We start from the raw sequence: 19,725 nt of genomic DNA on the forward strand, positions 1-19,725 counted from the left end.
GTGTCATTGAAATTCTTTAGGGTTAAAAGCTATGCAACTAATTGAAGAGTATAGGAGCTTGTAGAAAATGACTGCAGGCTGTAGGATTTTGGTTGCTTTCTTCACAGAATTCTGCATGCTTTCCTAGGAGCTCCTTCTGCTCTTCAATAGATGCAGTATCCAATTAGCCGATTCATTTTTCTGAGGAAAAAAAAATCGGTGTGTTCCCCACCTCCCCCTCTTTGTTTCTTTTTAGTGGACATGAAATGCTAAGGGGAGAGGGGATTAAAAGTATCTGAAGAATTAGTGTGAAGAACTGAGTTTATTGTAGCTTCATGTAGCTGCTCTTTGAATGATGTAGGAAAATATGTGGTACTGGATAACAGAAGTGGCCTTACGAGATGTTTAAGCAGCCCTCTTGCTTCCATAGCTCAGAAGAGTGGCCTGTAAAAGCCCTCTCTTTAATTGGACGCAGGAAAATATATTCCAGGCTGCCTCCTCTGCTGTGTCCCCAGCCGAGATAGGAAGTTCTCAAGACTAAAACTGGTTTCCTGCTGTGCATTCTTAGGTGTTCCTTTTGCGAAGCTACTTCAGCGATCTGGGTCTCCTCTATTCTTCCAATCAGGCTCACGGTGTGTTAGAAGTAAATCTGCATGTGCCCTTCCTTTCTCTTGTTTTGTGCACTCCTTGTTTAATCCTATCTTTACTCCTGATTTCCCTATTCTAATTTTTCCATTAAAAAAAATGACGTCTTCTCTCTCTAAAGGAGAGAAGTGGGTGACCACTTAGTTTCTAAGCTAATGCTTCATAATCTCAGTCATGGTCTGATACTGTCAACCCAGCACGAAGGAGCCAAAGGTCATCTTGCCCCTACCCTAGAAATCATTATCAGCATTTATGGGTTCAGCACAATTTCACAGCTTGACCTATAGATGGAGAATTTAACAATAAGGTTTATTTTGAAGTGAAAGTGTAGCTAGAGTACACAAGTGCTGGACACAGTTGATGACTGGTCTCTGAAGTTTGAGTGGAGTTCTTTAAGGCTCAAGGCTCATCTCAGTTTGCTATTCATTCTTAATCTAACTGCAAAGCTTTGGAGAAGGTGGAGATGCTTCCTTTGTTGTTGTTAATTTGTTGGTTTCTTTCTGTTTTTCTTTTCCATCCAAGCTAAGGCTTAATGTTTCTTCTTTTGGTAGTATTTTGCTCTTCCCAGTTTGCTGTGCTCTGGGTTTCCTCACAGAGGAACATAATAATTTAGATATTTCTCTCTAGACGATCAGGAGAGAAATTGGAGTGACTAAAACATTTGTGGTGATTTTTATCTCAAGAAAAGCGGAGTCTGGCCCTTAGAAATCATACTTTTTTAAAGGATAATCTTCCATGCCCTAAATGGGGGGAAAAGGTGTCCAGCAAAGGTCTCTGGAGCTGTGTTTTGTTTTGGGTTTTCTTTAATCTTTTATTTTCATTTTGGTAAGATTTTAACTTCTTTCCCTTTGTAATATGTAAGAGATGGGATTAAAAAACCCTGCAATAATCAGTGACAATATCTCTGATCTTTGAAGTAGTGAAGCAATGTCTATAACACTAACAATCAAAAGTGTTTGGGGTTTTATGTAGTATAGTCCTGTAGGGAGAATTCTGCAACTGTCAGGTGTGGGTTTCTTTTGTTTTTATTAGTCCTTTGGTGAATTGGAGCAAGGAAAGTATAAATATTTATAATTGATTACTTGCCAGATTTACTGGTTTGTAGCCTGTCTAAGAGAGGGGACTGAATGCTAGACACTTACAAAATACTGTTATTTCCCTTAGGATACTTAGTTCTGTTTTCAAATGCCATGGGAGGCAACAACAGTAATTTGTGTTCTCATGAAGCTTTTTTCCCCATAAACACTGAAGATCTTCCACTGACAGAGAGGAAATCTGCTATGGAATTTCAAAAAATAGACAAATGTGAGAGGCAACCTCTAGTGCTTGTGGATTTTTGTATCTTGGACCTAGTAGCTGCATAGAAAAAAACCAACTGTTTAAAGCTGTAGGTGTTTGAAAAATTAACCCACCAGATGTCTGCCTGCTTTTGGGAAAGAAGATAACTTGATGCTGTCAGAGGGAGTACTGTGTTGGGAGAACAAGCCTGAAGCAAAACAAGAGGCTCAGCTCCATCCCACTTGTTCTGCAGAGACTACATATGATCTTTAACCACTGTGGCTGGTCTGGAGGCAGTTCTAATCAACTTGTCACTCTATAAATAACACAGTTCTGTAGGGATCTTTCAGTATCACATTACTAAGATCCAGAGAAGCAGCAGTGTCCTGCCAGCTGTGCAGACACTCTGCACTGTGGCTTTGGCAGCAGTGAGGCTGTGGAATTACTCACACATCTTCCTGTCTTTTTGGATTCTTTCAATCCAGTGTTCAGTGGGCAGCTGTTCAGCCTGCAGGACTCTCTTCTGTTAGCAGTTCAGCATTTTGTGGTTTGCTTGTGTGACTTTTCAACAGTAAATTAACTGCAGCAGGTAAGCTGTGTGGAGAACTTTCATCAAAACTGATGGATGCAACTTCTTCAGTTAATAAACACGTCTTCAAATTTTGTTCAGTCTTCTTCTGGACATTCTCCTTACTTTCAGTGTGCACAAGCCCTGAAGCAACAGTAGACTTTCATAATCGCTTTAATTGTTTAGACCGTGACCTGTCAAGACTGGCCCAACACTTGGATCTTGGCACTTCAGAAATGAGCATGGTGTCTAGTTCTTGATGTTTCTCTTTTTCTCCACCACTCCCCCACTTTTCCTCACTTCAGAGGCTCAGGTTGTGTTTGGACTTCACCTGCGCCTCTCAAACTTCAACCTCTCTTGTAGGCCTCTGGAAGTACCTGGGCATCAAGCCAGAATATCCTGTACTCTGTGTTCTTGCTGGAAGTTCTACCTTTTTGTAAGCAAAGTTAGGAGGTACCTAATCGCTTCATTTCCTCTGTTTTCTGCTTCTCTTTAGGAACCTTTTAGAGTTATAAAGATCTTAAGGGTTTTTCCCCTCTTACTTCCACATCTTGTCCAGGATATTTAGACTTCAGTTAGTATAGAGCAATCCAGACCAATTCACTGTTTTTTTTTTCACCTGTTTCCGGACAATCTTGACACTTGCTTCCTTCCTGATGGAGGAGGAGGAAAAGCTAGGAGGGTTCTATAGTTAGAGAAAATCATTCTTCATATTTCTACTCAAATAATTCATACAATAGTGACAAATGAACCTTAATGTTCCCATGTCTTTGACAGAAGGATTTTTATGGCTGAGACTTGTGATGTAGCTACTATGGGGGGGGTTTTGGGAAGTAGTTTAAAAGTTTTGATTTGTCAGATGAGTTTTAGTAGTGAATTCTTGTCCCCTGGTTAATGAGGTCATTTCTAAGATAAGCCAAATACATTAAAGAAAAAAAAAGTCAGTGGGCTGCCAAGGAAAGGGATTCACCATCCTGTTAGAAGAAACAGTGCTATATAAACACATATATTTTTGACATAACTATTCTAATTTGTGCTGAAAACTTCATGTACTGATAAATAACTTCTACTTGGCTGCATGAAACTTTTTTGTTCACATTTCTCTGTGATTTATTTTTATTATTTTTTTTTTTACATGTTTAGTTGTTTTTTTTTCACACGTCAGTCCATTTACACCTTCAGTCCATCTTTCTCATCCATAGCATTTCCCTGTTCATTTTATCCACTGCATCTTCTCTGTTCATCATTGGTAGAAGACTCTGGCAGCACGGCCTGCATGTGGCTCCCTCCTCTTGTGCTGGCATGTGATGGTGGCACCGTTGTGTTCTCTTCCTTTCCCTTTCTACTAACAGACGCAGACCAAACTGGAGCATGCCCGCATTAAGGAGCTTGAACAGAGCCTGCTCTTTGAAAAGACCAAAGCTGACAAACTCCAGAGGGAGTTAGAAGACACTAGGGTAATGGTTTTCACTATTTAAATAACAAGAGTGATTTGTGTTGTGGAGGATTTCTGATGACACAGTCTACTGTGGGTATATATATCTTCTTTTTAAGACATGCTAAACAGGTCCTTGCTTCTGCCATGATCAATACCTGCTGTAGCTAGAGCTGGAACACTTGAAAAGCTAGCATTAACTTTCAGCTTCAGTGTTGTGTGTGTGTGCCTGTATGTGTACTCATTCTTCAGAAGAATTCAGGTAAGAAGTCTTGAAACTGCAAAATTAATACTTGGATCCAAGTCAATTGTAGCAGTTATGAGGGAATGTTCAGTCATTTGGTTTTAGAAGTGGCAAAGTTTATTAAATCCTCAAAAAGTAATATTGACTGTGCCAGTGCATTTAACACAAATCTGGGGCTTGGTTTCTGAGCTGTTAAATAGTTGTACTACTTCCTCTCCTAAGTCATGGGTTGCAGTAGCTTTTTAGTTTTACTTTTTACATCCATGACATAATCTTTTCATGGATATCCCAGTACCATTAATAATGATGTTGCCTGTCAAAATATTACTGGACATACTTTGTCCCAAGTCAGAATTTCAGCAGTTGTCAGTTCTTAGATAGGTTGGATAGATATTTTCATGCTCTCACATGGCTTTTCTTGATGTTGAGGTAGGGATGAATCTATAAAACTAAGAATACACTCTATAATAAGTACTTTCAAAGAACAATTGCAGGTAAGTATCTCATTCAGGATGTTGGTATAATAAGTAGGTTGTAAACAGTGATGTCCCAATGAGAAATAATTGTGGTAGCTTTGCCTGCTGCTCCATACCACAAGCTGCTTTTATTCTCAGTGAAAACTTCAGATAACATGAGGGTGCTTTTTCAGAGCAAACAATGGGCCAGCTGTAGAAGGAACTGCAAAGGGTTTGTAAGCTGAAAATGCATTAGTATTTTCCCTGACAGTCCCATAGCTGGCATGAGATGAATTTGGAAGCAATTATTTCAACAAATATAGACCTCAGGGCTCTCCTTTGTTTTTCAGTCTGCTTTAAAATGGTTTTGAAAAACATGTTGTTACAAAATGCCCTTCTGCATATGAGCAATGTTTCAGTTGGGTAGCAAGTGGTTATTTCTAGATAACCACAGAAAAATGAATTGAAATAAATTCCACTTTCAGAAAATAATATGCATGTAATACAAGGACATGGATGTTTTTCCTTCTTTTAAAGTGATAATTTGTACCTAAATGAAACAACAGTCAGCCTTGCTTCCCAGCATTTGCTTTTACTCTAAAGTTTCTGTAGAATTTCCATGGAGGTAGGAGCTGACAATGAAACTAAAAGGTTGGTCAGAATACATTACTAAAGTTAGTTTGCAACACTCGATGGTTTTTCAGCGAGGCCTGAGTATTTTTAACATTTGGGTATTTGTATTAACATATCTTTTGTAATTCTTTCTTCTTCTCTCAAAATGCTGTGAATCACAGGTGGCCACAGTGTCAGAAAAGTCTCGCATCATGGAACTCGAAAGAGATCTAGCCTTGCGGGCGAAGGAAGTGTCTGAGCTTCGAGGGAGGTTAGAGTCTAGTAAACACATGGATGATGTGGACACTTCTCTTTCCTTGCTACAAGAAATAAGTTCTTTGCAAGAAAAAATGGCAGCAGTCAGCAAAGAGCATCAGAATGAGATGAATTCACTGAAAGAGAAGTTTGGAATTAGTGAAGAAGCGTTGCAGAAAGAGATCAAATCACTTTCCGCTTCAAATGAGAGAATGGCAAAAGAAAATGAATCCTTGAAAACTAAGCTGGATCATGCCAACAAGGAGAATTCAGATGTTATAGAGCTGTGGAAGTCAAAGCTGGAATCTGCAATTGCCTCCCATCAGCAAGCAATGGAAGAATTAAAAGTTTCTTTCAGCAAAGGTGTAGGGGCTGAGACAGCAGAATTTGCAGAGTTAAAGACTCAGATAGAGAAGATTAAATTAGACTATGAAAATGAAATGTCAAATTTAAAACTGAAGCAGGAAAATGAAAAATCTCATCATTTGAAAGAGATTGAGGCACTGAAAGCAAAACTGTTGGCAGTCACAGAGGAGAAAGATCAAAACCTGGAAGTCCTGAAGACCAAACTGGAAAGTGTGGAAGATCAGCATCTAGTAGAAATGGAAGACACTTTAAACAAATTACAGGAAGCTGAAATAAAGGTAAAGGAGCTAGAGGTACTGCAAGCCAAGTACAATGAACAAACCAAAGTTATTGATAGTCTTACACCACAGATCAAAGCTGCTGAAGAAAAGCTTTTGGACCTTGCTGCACTTCAGAAAGCCAATTCTGAAGGTAAATTGGAAATCCAGAAACTTAGCGAGCAGCTTGAGGCAGCTGAGAAACAAATTCAGAATTTAGAGACTGAAAAGGTTGATGGAATTAGCAAGGTTTGTATCAACAGCCATCCTTTTATTTCTGCTTCCTTTTTATTTGACATTTGTACTGTTCTCATCTGCTATAGTGAATGCATCACAGGAAAAAAATTTGTATTGAATGTGTATTGAAGGACCTTCTGAGGAGGTTTGGAGAAAGTGTTAAGTGGGTCATGTCTCTAAACAGATTTACAGTGCTTGGTCTAAGCAAACTAAGCACCACTAAGCAAAAGTGCATTTTGTTTCTTCAAGCTTCAGCATGCCCCTGCTGAAGTCTTTACATTGTGGAAAAGTTAGTTTGGATTATCTGGGAGAAGAATCCATGTATCTTAAGATATAAATTGTTCCCCTTTGGGCAACAGAAGTTGCCAGATAAACAGTAACTTGGGGCTCGGTGGGAAAATGCTTTGTTTATACCCTGACTGCTCTCATCAAGCAAGACGATAGAAGAGGTTGTTAAAAGAAAGCAAAAAGGATCTGGTGGGTCTTTTCTTTAAGAGAAGGGTATGCAGTGGTGGTGTCAGGTTCCATATCCTTGCAGCTCAGACTGCAGTGTGATCAATCTTACTTGATTTGGGGTGAAATGTCTCTTTAAAGTTGGTAGCATAGCATTCAGTCCTTGAAAGTTGTTCTACCACGGCAGCTAGAAAGAAAAGTGCCAAGGTTATAATTTCATTTTAGGGGTTCCTCCACATCTCCAGTCTCTGCATGACCTGACAAGTTAGACCTCAAATTGCAAGAGTCGTGGAAAATAACTGGAGATACCTTTCCTAAACCCTTCTCAGATGGTTCCAAGATACTAGATACTGACAGACTCAGTTTTGGAAGCCACACTCTGTTTCTGCAGTACTCCTGGGTGTGGCACAGAGCCTTTTGAAAATCTCACATCCCCATGGATGGTCTGAATTGCCAAGGGGAGGATAGATGCTAAATTAATCAGTTACAAGAATTAAAACAGTGAAGAACCCCAACTCTAATTCAGCTGATGCTGTAACTTTGGAAATTGTGAACGTTCTCAAAACTGTCTGCCATTAAATAACATTTTCACCATGAATTCCAAGAGAAATAAATCTTAATGATTTCAAATGTATTCCAAGATGCAATTAGCACTGTGATGTATGTAGTTATCAGTGATCAGCTTCACTCACTTAACACCTCACCATTTTTTTTTCTTCAGTTGTGGTTTTTTTTTCCCCTTCAGTTTTCCATCTGACACTGATTTTAATATTGTAGTTATTTCTTTCAGATTCAACTTTTATTTTTCCCTAATTTTCCATTCATGTTTGTAATTTTGTTTTGCTCCATTCCATCACCTTTGTTAGGCTAGTAATCTGGCCAAAGAACTGCAGGGCAAAGAGCAAAAGCTTCTTGACCTTGAGAAAAACTTGAGTGCAGTAAATCAAGTTAAAGATTCTTTGGAAAAGGATCTTCAAGTTTTGGTGAGTAATACCCACAAATTTTGACTTTATCCTTTGGATTTTGGTTTTCCTGGTGAGAGTGTAACTGAAATTGGTGGATGTGCTCTGAACAAAGTCTTTCAAAGCTGTTTTACTCATGAAAGGCGGAGAAGGGTTTGTGACTGATAGGATCTGGCTCGGAATGAAACGAGCATTTTATCATATGCTTTGTTTCAGTAGAACTCCTGTTTGTGGATTTCAGATAAAATATTGAATCAAAAGTAGCATGTAGTTCAAATTTAAACTACTGATTAAGAAACACATGGCCCTCTTATTGTAACTGTTGCATGGGTTAATGCTTTTAGGGTTTATTGTCCCCATCATAAAATCTTTCTGTGGACATAGCAAATACTTGAAGTTGGTGGAAGAGTCTCATTTCCTATCTTCCTCAATATGCTCCCTTTTCTTCACTGTCTAGTATTTCTTCCTCCTGGTGGAGCTGGGTAACAGTGGTTTGAGGCTGACCACAGGGTTGCTGATGTCCACTGTACAGCCTCTAAACAGCATGGGTAGCTCCTTGCATTGAGACCCAGAAATCACATCTGCACTCTGTGGCTGCAATTCCGTTGCTACAGAGAAATTGTCTTGACTGTTTAGGGACTTACCTTGCAATCAAGGCAAGGGAAAATCATGTTTTATGTTGCCAAATACATCTGTGCAAAACTGTAATTCAAAAACTTCAGATCTGTTTTTGACAGGAGTAAAACTATTCCCTTTTGTACTCGAAAAATATCTAACATCAATGCAGTGGTTGAATTACACTGCCATTGCCAAACCTTATCTCGGGTTCTTATCCATTTTTCAGAAAGAAAAGTTTACTAGCGCAGCTGATGAAGCAGAAAACGTTCAGCAATCTATGCAAGGTATGTCTGCTCCTAAACCAATCAAAGAACTGAAAAGCTGCAGAAAACAGGTGCTGTAAAATAAAGGAGGTTTTGCACGTGCTTTCGAATTTACACCTGGTGGTATAGCCGTTTTAGCAGCTGTGTAAAGGACAGGATTATTGCAACCTCTCTGTTTAAGAGTAATGCACCTACCTTGCAAGTAGGTGGAAATCTCTGCATCTGAGTAGTTACTAACTTTTGTTTTCAAAATTTTACTTGCATAGAAACAGTAAAAAAACTAAACCAAAAAGAAGAGCAGTTTGCACTCATGTCCTCAGAACTGGAACAGCTGAAGTCTAGTTTGACTGGTAAGAAAGAAGTAAACTGGAATGCTTTGACAAATCCCTCAGCTTTGTGCTTTCCTTTGCCTCCTGCTCAGCTCCCTGCGTTGCAGCACCTAATGCTTTCAAACATACATTTGCCTTTTTGCTCTAGGCAAAAAGTGGCTTTTATGGCACTCTTTATGGACCCAGCAAGGTGACCATGATGTTAAGGAAATAGTGCAACAAGGCAGGGGATTTCCTGGTTGAATGTATTCCAAATCAGTAGTTAAATTCTTTTTTGGCATTGTAACAAAGTCCTGCTGTGGTGGTGGTCAGATACCAGACAAAAAAAGCCAGGTGATCAGACTGAAGCATAAGATGATTAATTCACAGAAGCCTTGTCCCTAAATAGTGTTTTCTTCTTAAGGACATTAAAAAATCCTGTATGTTGTTCTGGTTGTTGCCTTCTGCCGGTCTCGCAGGAGAGAGTCTTTGTGTTTCTTTCTAGTCATACATCTCTGTTTGAAACCAGTGTAGAAAGAAATTAAGAATGATTCTGTACCCTGTAAACCAGCCTTTCCAAGAATGAGTCTGTAGCCTGTAAGCAAACCTTTCAAGCCATTTTTGGGACTTTAGAAGTCATCTCAAGGGCTGCTCTTTGCCTGCCTTGGACTGAGTAATTTTTACAGTGTAGCTTTGTTGCTCATGTTGGTTTGTCTTCTGCTGCTCTACTAACTGCCTGGTGAGTTGTCTCACCTGCAAGATGTGCATACCTCTCCTACTATATTGCTTGCTTGCCTTCTGATATAGGCAAAACTTGGATCACGTTCTAACGGGCTGAAGTTAAGTGATTTGCTTCTGAAAGAAAGATTTCTTGACTAGTTGCTTTTTTACTGTTTCTCAAAGAGTTCTTAACCTTGTGCTACAGTTAACAGCTCAAAAGTCAGACAATCATAATTTTTGATTTTAAAGGGGTAATTTACAAGCTCTCTAGCATCAGTATTGCTCTGCCTATAGCTTCTTTTCTCTCTTCTAGCTAGTCTGTGCATACCCATTTTCTGAAATTTACTAGATTGCTAACCATTGTTTTGCTCAGTGATGGAGAAGAAACTGAAGGAGCGAGAAGAGAAAGAGCAGCAACTGATAGAAGCTAAAGTCAAACTTGAAAATGATATTGCAGAGATCATGAAGTCTTCAGGAGACAGCTCTGCCCAGCTTACAAAAATGAATGATGAGCTGCGGTTAAAAGAGAGGTATTCCATCAGTGTCAGAATGTTGTCACATTTATTCTTTCCTCCTCAGTTTATCTTTTGTAAATATCTGATCAAGGTGTTCCCAGGTGTCACATTGATTTGACAAGTGAACTTTTTTCTATCAAACTAAATTAATCCAAAGTCTCCTCTGAGTGATACAAAGAGCATCTATCACTTAGCATTCTAAAGTTCTAATGTAACATGCTTCTCGCTGCCTAGAGTAAACCACTTTGTAATTAACTACACTGCCCCATGGTTGTTCTTCATAATTCTTTGACTACCTGGTAAACCTGGTTTATTCTGATACTATGAAAGGTCTGGGTTGTGTTTTTGTCTAGCAAGAGAAAAGGTGTTTTGCTTCAAATGAAAATTGCATCTATAACAGTTACTCTTCACCTTTATGACACCCCGGGCTGGGGCCAGAGTAACTGCAGTGTGTTGCTCTGCACATGAGTAAGTGCTCAATCTCACTTGTGTGTATTGAATCTAGCAGAACTTTCTTTATGTGTTAAATAATGAAATATCTTTTCAAATGCTTGGACAGAATACAAACTTCAGCATAATTTAGAGTCTTTTATCTCTGTGCTTGTCATGCCGTCAGCAAAAAGTAATGTTCTTTTTTTGGTCTTTTTAGGCAGTTGGAGCAAATACAACTTGAGCTTACAAAAGCAAATGAAAAGGCTGTTCAGCTACAGAAAAATGTGGAGCAGACAACACAGAAAGCTGAGCAGAGTCAGCAAGAAACTCTCAAGATTCATCAAGCAGAACTAAAAACTATGCAGGATCAACTGACAGACATGGTAAAAGGGACTTTAAAAAGCACTAGCTAAATTTGTGGAGAATATTGTACCAATGCTTCTCTAACTGTGTTCCAATTGCTTTGTCTTCTGTCAGAAAAAGCAAATTGAGACTACGCAAAATGAGTATAGGGATCTCCAGGCAAAGTATGAAAAAGAAACTTCTGAGATGATCACTAAACATGATGCAGATATCAAAGGGTTTAAGCAGAACTTGCTGGATGCAGAAGAGGCACTGAAAATTGCCCAGAAGAAGAACAGCGAGTTAGAAACACAGGCTGAGGAACTGAAAAAGCAAGCAGAAGAGGCCAGAGTATGTATACTTTGTTACTCTGCAAGTAATTTAAAGTCTAAGTCTTTCTGTTTCAGTGAATCACTGTTGGTTTTGCTTGGCTTCACCATTTGACAGAAAGATTTTTCACAGCGTTTCCTTTTTGAGCTTTTCCACGTAGATTGCTGTTGGTTAGGGAGGAGAAGCATACACAATTAACTGTCTGCTCTAGATTGCACAAGGATCCCTGAAACGTGGTTCTTTGAAGTTAAAATTTTATATTCACAGACACCAGGCTCAGCACTATCAGTTGGAGCCAAATGCTGTTCTGCTTTTTAAATGCTATCATTTTAAAACACGTTGTGAACTATTTCATTGGAAGGTGTTACACACCTGAATTTCTGTCCTGTAGTACGAGCCCATAGTATCTACAGCTATTTAGTATGTAGCTCAATTTTAATGGTTTTTATTTTTCACTTCTGTCCCTTTGACATTACTGCTTGCTTTCATCTCTCATTAGTTATTTGCTGTAATGTTTGGTTCATGCTTCAGCAATAGATTTAATGTATAAGTTGGCACACACCTCAACTTCAAATACACCCCTGGTGTGGTGTATTGAATTAAATGGGTCATGATGATGTATTTTGGACAGACTCATGGGGAGGGTTGCCTATAGAAGGTGAATGTGAGAATTGGAAGTCAAGATCTAATGTAACTCCTGCATTTTAATTGACTTGGATTCTCGAGAAATCATTCTGTGTCCTCTCTTTCTGAGTAATTTACACTCAGCAAATTTGTTGAGAGGAACTTGACAAACAAGATGAAGTCTTGCATAGAGGAACCCTCAAACCAGTATTTTTGATTCTTTTTTGTTATTTATTTTACCACTGAAAAGTTTTCTTGTGTATGATTTTTGTTTGATAATGGAACACCAGGGGTGGCTGCCAGCAGTTCAGTACAGAGAGGGGCTGTGTGTCACTTCATACATGGTTTTGAAACTTTAAAATGCAATAGCTCTGTTTGTCCTTCAACCACATTTCTTGTCTGCTTGACTTCATTTTTTTGTTTTCCCTTCTCCCTGACTTTATTTCTTTAGTCCTTAAGCTCTGTATTAGCATCAGCCAGAAAAGAAATTGAACTAATGTCAGACCAGATGAGGGGTTTGATATCAGAAAAAGAGACTTTGGCACAGGAGGGGAATACTTTAAAATTAGAGAGAGGTTCCTTGTTGTCAAAACTTCTAGAACTGGAATCAAAGATTTTGTTGGTGCAGCAAGAACAAGAACAACTTCAGACAATAAATGAAGAACTGAATTCAGAAAACAGAAAAATTCTCAAGCAGAAGGAAGAAGCTGAGGCCCAAAGCCAACGGGAAAGCACTGAAAAGGTAGCACTAATTTCTGAGAAAAGCAGATTGCTCTCTGAGCTAGAGGCAGCACAAGCAGACTTCCTGAAATTAACTCAAGACAATGATTCTCTCCAGTCTTCAGAGTCAACCTTGCTCCAACAGCTGAAAGAACTTCAGGCCAGCAAAGATGCCATGGATGCAGTGTGCCAGAAACACATGAAGGAATTGGAAGAGCTGGAGAATTATCAGAAGAAACTTTTGGAAGAGAGAGATGCAGTTGTTAAAGACAAAGATGATGTTATTCAGAAGCTGGAAAGTTCCTGTGAGGCCCTGGCCAGAGAAGTGTCAACTCTGACCGCAGAGAGAGATTCAGCCCTAGGGAAACACTCAGATCTTAATAATGAACATATAGCCTTGAAAAATGAAGTGAACACTCTGTTGCAGACAAGTCAGAGTCTACAGACTGAGAAGGAGGTGCTCCTTAAGAGCATTGAAGAGCTGCATGGGAGTTTAAACAATACAGTTAATGAAAACCAAGCATTAAAAGTGAGAACAGAAGAGATGCAAACAGAACTGGAGACTGAGCATAAAGAACTTGAAAAAGCAATGAAAGACAACGTGGACCTGAAGGATTCCCTCACTAATCTCTCTGGTTATCTTGAAGAAGTTAAAGCCTCAAGAGACAGATCCAGTTCTGAATGTGTTCAGTTACTTCAAGAGAAAGAGGCACTCTCTTCATCAGAACAAAGGCTTTTGGCTGAAAGGGAGGAACTTTTGAGTGAAAATAAGGCGATAACTGAAAAGCTTGCTAAGGCGACAGCAGATGCTGTACTTGCTGAGAAAGTATTCACTGAGAAAATAAATGAACTGAGCTTAGAAAAGGAATCCTGTTCTCAGAAGTTGTTGCAATTTGAAAAGCATAATGAAGCCCTTCTCCAAGAGAAGAAGGAATTGGAGAACAAATACTTAAAGCTTCTTGATGAAAACAAGTCTACTGCAAATGAAATTTCTGAAATGAAGAGAGAACATGAACTGGACATCTCAGCCAAGAGAGCTCTGGCCCAAGAGAATACAATGCTTCAAGGTTGCATTGAAGCCCTCAAGGAGGAGCTTAGTAAGAAGACTCTAGAAAATCAGGAGCTAATGGCCTGTAAATGTGACCTTTCAGCTCTTCTGAAAGAGGCCCAGGATGCCAAGACAACATTAGAAAATGAACTGAGTGCTGCATCACATGCTGAGCAGGTCCTGTCATCTTCACTGAATACCTGTTCCACTGAGAAGGAAATTCTGGCCAGAGAGAAGATGGAATTGCAAGATAAGTGTCAAAAATTAAATGGAGAGGTTGAGATTATGAAAGAAAACTTAACCATGGAAAAGGAAGCTAGAAAAATGGACAAGGAATCATTTTCCTTGGAATGTATGGAACTTCAAAGAAACATCAGCTCCTTGGAAAAGGACATAAAAATGCTGAGAGAGAAAAATAAAGAATTTCTGACTGAGAAAGATATTTTTGTTCAGGAGAAAGAAAAATCTGAATCTAAACTTGTGGAAGTAGTTAAAGAAAATGAAACCCTCCGTGCAGAGGCAGAGCAGCTTGCTTCCAGTATGGAACAACTGAAGAGTGACTTTGCTTCCTTGGCTAAATCAAATGCAGAGCTCCAGGCCATGCACAACTCTGTCTCTGAGAGGCTAGAGGTGACAGAGAAGGAGAGAATAAAGTTACTTGAGGAAAATGACAGCCTGCTTGCTGAACAGAAGAGTTTGGTCATCATTAGGGAAGAAGCATTAAAAGAGAAAGAGAAGTTCTCCGAGGATTGTAATAAACTGCACGAAGAAGTAGCACTTTTAGAACAAAGTAATAGTGACCTCTCAGGCAGATTGCTGGTATCTCAGGGCAAAAATCAGATGCTGCAGGAGGAGATGAACAATCTGGTTTTGAAACTAAAAGAAATTGAGACTCTCCAGGCCCAAAGGGTAGCACAGGAAAAGGAGGTATTGAAACCCATGGGTAAAGAATCCAGTTCAGTTATACTAATCCTGAGCACTAACCAATGGTTTCCTCTCTGCACTTCTCTGCTCAGTCAGCACTTCAGCTTAGTGTAAGCAGGCTGGAGTTACAGCCTCTCTCCGCCTGTAACTTCTAAATCTAAAAGCCAATATTGCCACTGAATGTTGCATACAGCTTCAACTGTGAATAAAAGGAATTTTGTTTCTTGAATCTGGTAGGAGAAATTGAGCAGCTCCTTTTTGCTGAAGTACTCTGCAGCTTAAAAGCTAGAGCAGTAACAGATGAGGCTTTAGATTAGATCTTTGTGCAGTTTTGTGTTAAATCACAGCAAACTACAAATGTGAGTTACTCAAAAAACCTAGAAAACAACCCACTGCTCCTGTAAATGTGATTGGATGAAAAGCAGTGAAAGAAAAGCGTGTAAATTTACATTGCAGTCTGTTAAAGACATTGACAAGTCTGATGTTCTTTTTATTCACAGAAGTGTTTCATATTCACCACCAACAAATTCTGTAAAGCATTTTGAATTTCAGTGTGGCTTGAAGCCCATGAAATCACTCTGAATGCAAATTGGAATCAAGATATCCTGCAGGACTGTCTTGTGCCTACCTAGGAATTTTAATGTGCTTGTGAAGTACTTCCTTTTATGAGAGCATAATGAACAACACTGGAATAATGTAATAATTGGCTTTATTTCCTAAGTCATTTGTAGTTATTTTTCACATTTTTTAACATCATTTTGTAATTCCACATTTTCTGAAAATAGAGCAACCTGTTGGAAGTGAATATCTCTTGAACTACTACTGTCTAAAGCAGTTAGAAATCTAAGTGCAACCACGGTGGCAATCAAAACTCCAGAAATTAAAGAAGAAATGAGCTTCCTTGGCGGTGACACAAGCATGGGGTTATGATCTGTTTCTGCATGGGATCTTCTCATGTCCTTTTAGTTTTATACTTTATGCAGCTTCTAAATGGCAAATAATTCCCAATTGGATCACAGAATGATAGGGGTTGGAAGGGACCTGAGGGGAAGTGATTTAGTCCAAGCCCAAATCCATATTTAATTGGAAAGCAGCTGGCAAACCATGGAGCTGTGCATAAAGTATTGTGGTTCATCTTCTGCTTTCAGAGGTCCTTTTGGTAATACTGTTTGTTTGTTTTCCCCCCCACCCTCCTTTATATACAGGCTGCCAAAATGGCAGAAGATGTTTTCCAAGCTGTGGAGAAAGTGACCAAAGAGAAGGATGCCATCCACAAAGAAAAGATTGAAACTTTGGCCTCCTTGGAGAACTCCAGACAGGCAAACCAGAAGCTGCAGAATGAAGTAATCACATTTAAATGCTTTTACATGAAAAGTTTTTCCTAGTGTGTAAGGAACAACTCTTGACTTACAAAGAAGCAGGTTGGGCAGGAGGGGATTCTGTCATTTTTCCACCACAATACTGTCTTGACTGGCTTGTGATGAGTGCACATCGATGGAAAACCTGGCTGCTTTATATAGCCATATGATCCATGCTTTGTTGTGGTTTGTGTGGGGTTTCAAGTACTGTACAGCATATAAAGTTGTGTTCTTTGGTGCAGCAACAACAACAACAAAAAGACAGAGTTCTGGATGCTGCAGCAGGTTTTGCAGATTACAGAACTGATAAACATGGGTTTCACTTGAGGCTTGTGAGCATGGGGTGCAACTTCACACTTTGGTGAAGTACTGCAGAGCTCTCAGTAGCAGTGCTCCTAATCCACAGAAGGTACTGCTCCAGTTCTCACCTGGCATGCACTCCTTGCTCTGCACATCCTCTTTGGGATCCTGACATAGGTAATGTTACAGTATCTTCTTTTGTCCACTTTTCTGGTCTGACAAGGTACGAACTCTGAGATGTGCCCCATACAGATACACCAGCACAAGGGTCCCAAAGAACTTCACAGTCCAACGTGTACAGCAGTTCCTCTAGGGACCCCTGTTCAGTCTACATCCTCCCAACAGTTTATGGTGTTTCAGCATTCAAAGAAGGAAAGGATATCCTCACTAATCTCTCCCATGCTCCTTTTAGCCCAGAGTATCTAGTCTAACACTGAGCTGGTGCCTTTCCTGCAGATCTTGAGCATCCTTCAATGGCTCTTTCACCTCTTGCAGCTCTTGCAGTACTGGGTGGTGAACAGCTGGGCTAACCAAAGAGCACAGCATGCGCTGCAGTAGGGGCGCTTGCCAGCAGGCGCTGATAACTCCAGAATTGAGTGGTGACGTTAACAATGGCAGGAGGGCGTTTTCTGGATTAGGAAAAAAATAATCAGCAGGGTCCTGTAAAGCCAGGAGAGTGAACAGCTGAAGATTATCTGTTATGTAATATAATGTGTTGCTGAACACCAACAAAGAAGAGTCAGAAGCCTGTGGTGTTTATGTGGTAGATGGCAAGCTCTAGTAAAGAGATATACAGCACTTTGTCCCATGCCACGAGAGCTCTGGAAGGAATTAATTTCTTAGGGTTGCAAGCACAAGACCCAGCCTACTGTTTCTCAGAATTTAAGGTATTGAAAAGCAGAACTTTTTAGCAGTTATCTTAGAGGAATAAAGATAAAGCAACAGCTGATTGTATTTTTTAACCCAGTGTAGAGTTAAGCAAAAACATGCTTTGAGTCCTTTAAAGTGGAGGCACTATGGAGCTTTACCTTTTCTGTTTGGGGATACACCAATGACTGTAAACTGCTCTTCAATGGATTTTGAATTCTCTGTGCAGCTGAAATACAGGAAGTCTCGTAAGATTTTGTTGTTGCTTTTCACTACAGACTGAACTGATTTAAGGACTGAGGATGAAAAATTGGAGCAGCTCAACTCAGGCCCCCATTTTGCTGCACATCTTTTCTGAGTACTACTCCTAAGAACTGTATCATTTCATTAGTCTAATGAATGTGCTTTTTTTTCTCTTTAAGTTGGACATGCTTAAACAAAACAACCTGAAAAATGAAGAGGAACTTAATAAATCAAAAGAGCTTCTAAATCTGGAGAACAAGAAAGTGGAAGAGCTTAGAAAAGAATTGTAAGTATTTCAGTTAAATTATTCCTTTGTGTAGTTAGTTACATTTACCTTTTGGACAGTTGTCTTTCAGTACCTTCCCAATATCCTCACTTGTAAAGCAGCTATTAGGACAGAATTAAATAGGAGTTTGTCATATATAAAACTTGAAATCACAATGTTGCTTGTGAATTGCCAAAGGGTATTGAAGCAAATCCTTCACTCCAAGCATTGTTTGAAATAATTTGTTGGGGTAAATAGACTTCTGCCACGTGAGGGCAGTGGATTATGTTAAAGGCTTTATTATAAAGAAATTCTGTTTGGTTTTAATGCCAAGTACACTTGGAGGGTTAAGGAGGTTTTAAGTGGCTTTCTTTGTATAAAATCTAGTTCTGCTTTTATTTTTCACTGATGGCTTTATCCAGTTTATTCCCATTGCCCCACTGCACACATGCTTTCCAACTCATACAATACAAATGCCATATGTAGTATGTAAACCTAGAGTTAATTGCTTTTCATTGGAGATGCTTCATATCATAAATTACCTCTCAGAATTATGTGTAACAGTCTGCACAAACAAATTAGCTGCAAAGCATCTGATATAGTTTGTCTTGTGGAATCTCACTGTATCAAAGCTTTGTTGCATCACTGTGAATAAAATCCCAGTTACTGCTACCCTGCAGTAGCTGCTGTTCCCCCAGCTGTCAGAGAGACAATGCATTAAATCTGTTCCCACCTGCACTCTAAGAAGAAGTTCTTGAGTCATGGAGTGAGAGCTGGACTGAGAGCTAAGAGCAGCTTTGACTGATTATTATTATTGTGAGTCATATAAGTAATTTTGTGACAGTTCTTAAGCACCGCTCTGGGGTGAAGGCAAGGGCACAAAGGAAATCAGTACACAGAATTAATGCTGAGTTTCTGTATGACTGACAGGTTTTGCTGCTTGCTTTTAAATCCCTGCCTGCTTGTATAGACAGCAGCCTCCTCTGAGAAAGGCAGGCTTTAGTTCCATGGGCAGTTACTGCCTGCCTCAGTGCTCATGGGAAATGCCAAAGCAAAATAATTGTTTCCAAACTAGTTGCTGTAATGGTAGAACAGCAAGGGGCTAGCAGGCTCTGCTGTTGTGGGAAGACAAAATATGTTAGACTGGAATTTGTCAAGCAGAAATTATTCATAGACAATCCTTCCTTGAAAATCTCCAGCACTGGAAGGTGTTCTCATGAATCCTGATCACCTTCTGGGGCTTTTCAATCATTTTTTTTTCCTTAATGTTAATTTTAGTGGTAGAGTGTTGCTGAATGTGGTCTCTAATCATCAGTGGTCAGAGATGTGGTGGATAAGTGGCAGCTTGTCTAGCTGTTGTTTGTGCATTACTTGTTTTCATCAGAGTAAGGAATTAGCTCGATAATGAGCATTTCTTGATGAGCAGTGTTGTGAATAGTGAGAAGCCCTTTGAGAGGCTGGTTGCTGAGGGCAGTGCCCTGGCCTTTGCAAAGGGGAGCAGAGGGAAATGCTGCCACAGGAGTCATGACTGTAGGTGGAGACATGCTGCTGCCTCTAGAGCAGCGACTGCATTTTGGAGGCAGGAGGGTGTTACAGGGCTGCTGGAGTCCTTTGTGAAAGAGCCTTCATGTTAAACTAGGATGAAGGCAGAAATACCAGCTGTATGTTATGTACTTATTTAGTCCTGCTTACTGTCAAGTACTAAGTTCCTTGGCATTAAACACTAAGGAGCATTTTGCACAAGTTGACCCCAGCATTTAGTGTGCTTATTTACCAAGCCCTGAATCTCGACTTCAATGCAGAAAGCAAAGAGAAGAGAACAGGTTGGTGCTGCAGTTCAGCAAACAATCACTGTTAAAAATAGGAATGTTCCTGTCTCAGCAAGCAGCTTCATACCAAGAGAATTTGAAGCAGTGCTCAGTGGTGTGAGCTGGCTGGTTTAATCCACTCTAGATTGAATTGGAAACTGGTCAAAGTGAGACCAGACATGGATAAAGGGTTGGAAAACCTTGGGCATGTTAGGTGCTGAATTCAAAGAGCGACCCACACTTCCCTTTGTTTGAATGTGCCCAGTGACAGAGCACAGAGTCCTTGTCTTTCAG

General features: G+C 39.7%; 1 protein-coding gene across 6 annotated transcripts in view; it reads left to right on the forward strand.

Annotated features, from left to right (window-relative positions):
- The window catches only part of CLIP1 (CAP-Gly domain containing linker protein 1), a 70,249-nt gene that overhangs the window by 35,980 nt on the left and 14,544 nt on the right, over positions 1-19,725 (forward strand). For 2 of the 6 annotated variants that reach the window (XM_068163435.1, XM_068163436.1), the window contains exons 10-20: positions 3,823-3,927; positions 5,399-6,343; positions 7,651-7,767; positions 8,591-8,648; positions 8,894-8,977; positions 10,029-10,185; positions 10,820-10,985; positions 11,080-11,295; positions 12,350-14,593; positions 15,796-15,933; positions 17,538-17,644. In XM_068163435.1, coding sequence (XP_068019536.1) covers positions 3,823-3,927; positions 5,399-6,343; positions 7,651-7,767; positions 8,591-8,648; positions 8,894-8,977; positions 10,029-10,185; positions 10,820-10,985; positions 11,080-11,295; positions 12,350-14,593; positions 15,796-15,933; positions 17,538-17,644 — 4,337 coding nt within the window. The remainder of the gene's footprint in view (positions 1-3,822; positions 3,928-5,398; positions 6,344-7,650; positions 7,768-8,590; positions 8,649-8,893; positions 8,978-10,028; positions 10,186-10,819; positions 10,986-11,079; positions 11,296-12,349; positions 14,594-15,795; positions 15,934-17,537; positions 17,645-19,725) is intronic. The other 4 variants (XM_068163437.1, XM_068163438.1, XM_068163439.1 and 1 more) reach the window with 2 other exon arrangements.

The sequence above is a fragment of the Melanerpes formicivorus genome, unplaced genomic scaffold, assembly GCF_026170545.1.
Source record: "Melanerpes formicivorus ecotype bairdi unplaced genomic scaffold, bMelFor1.0.p_v2 SCAF_72, whole genome shotgun sequence".
In the NCBI taxonomy this organism is placed as follows: Eukaryota; Metazoa; Chordata; class Aves; order Piciformes; family Picidae; genus Melanerpes; species Melanerpes formicivorus.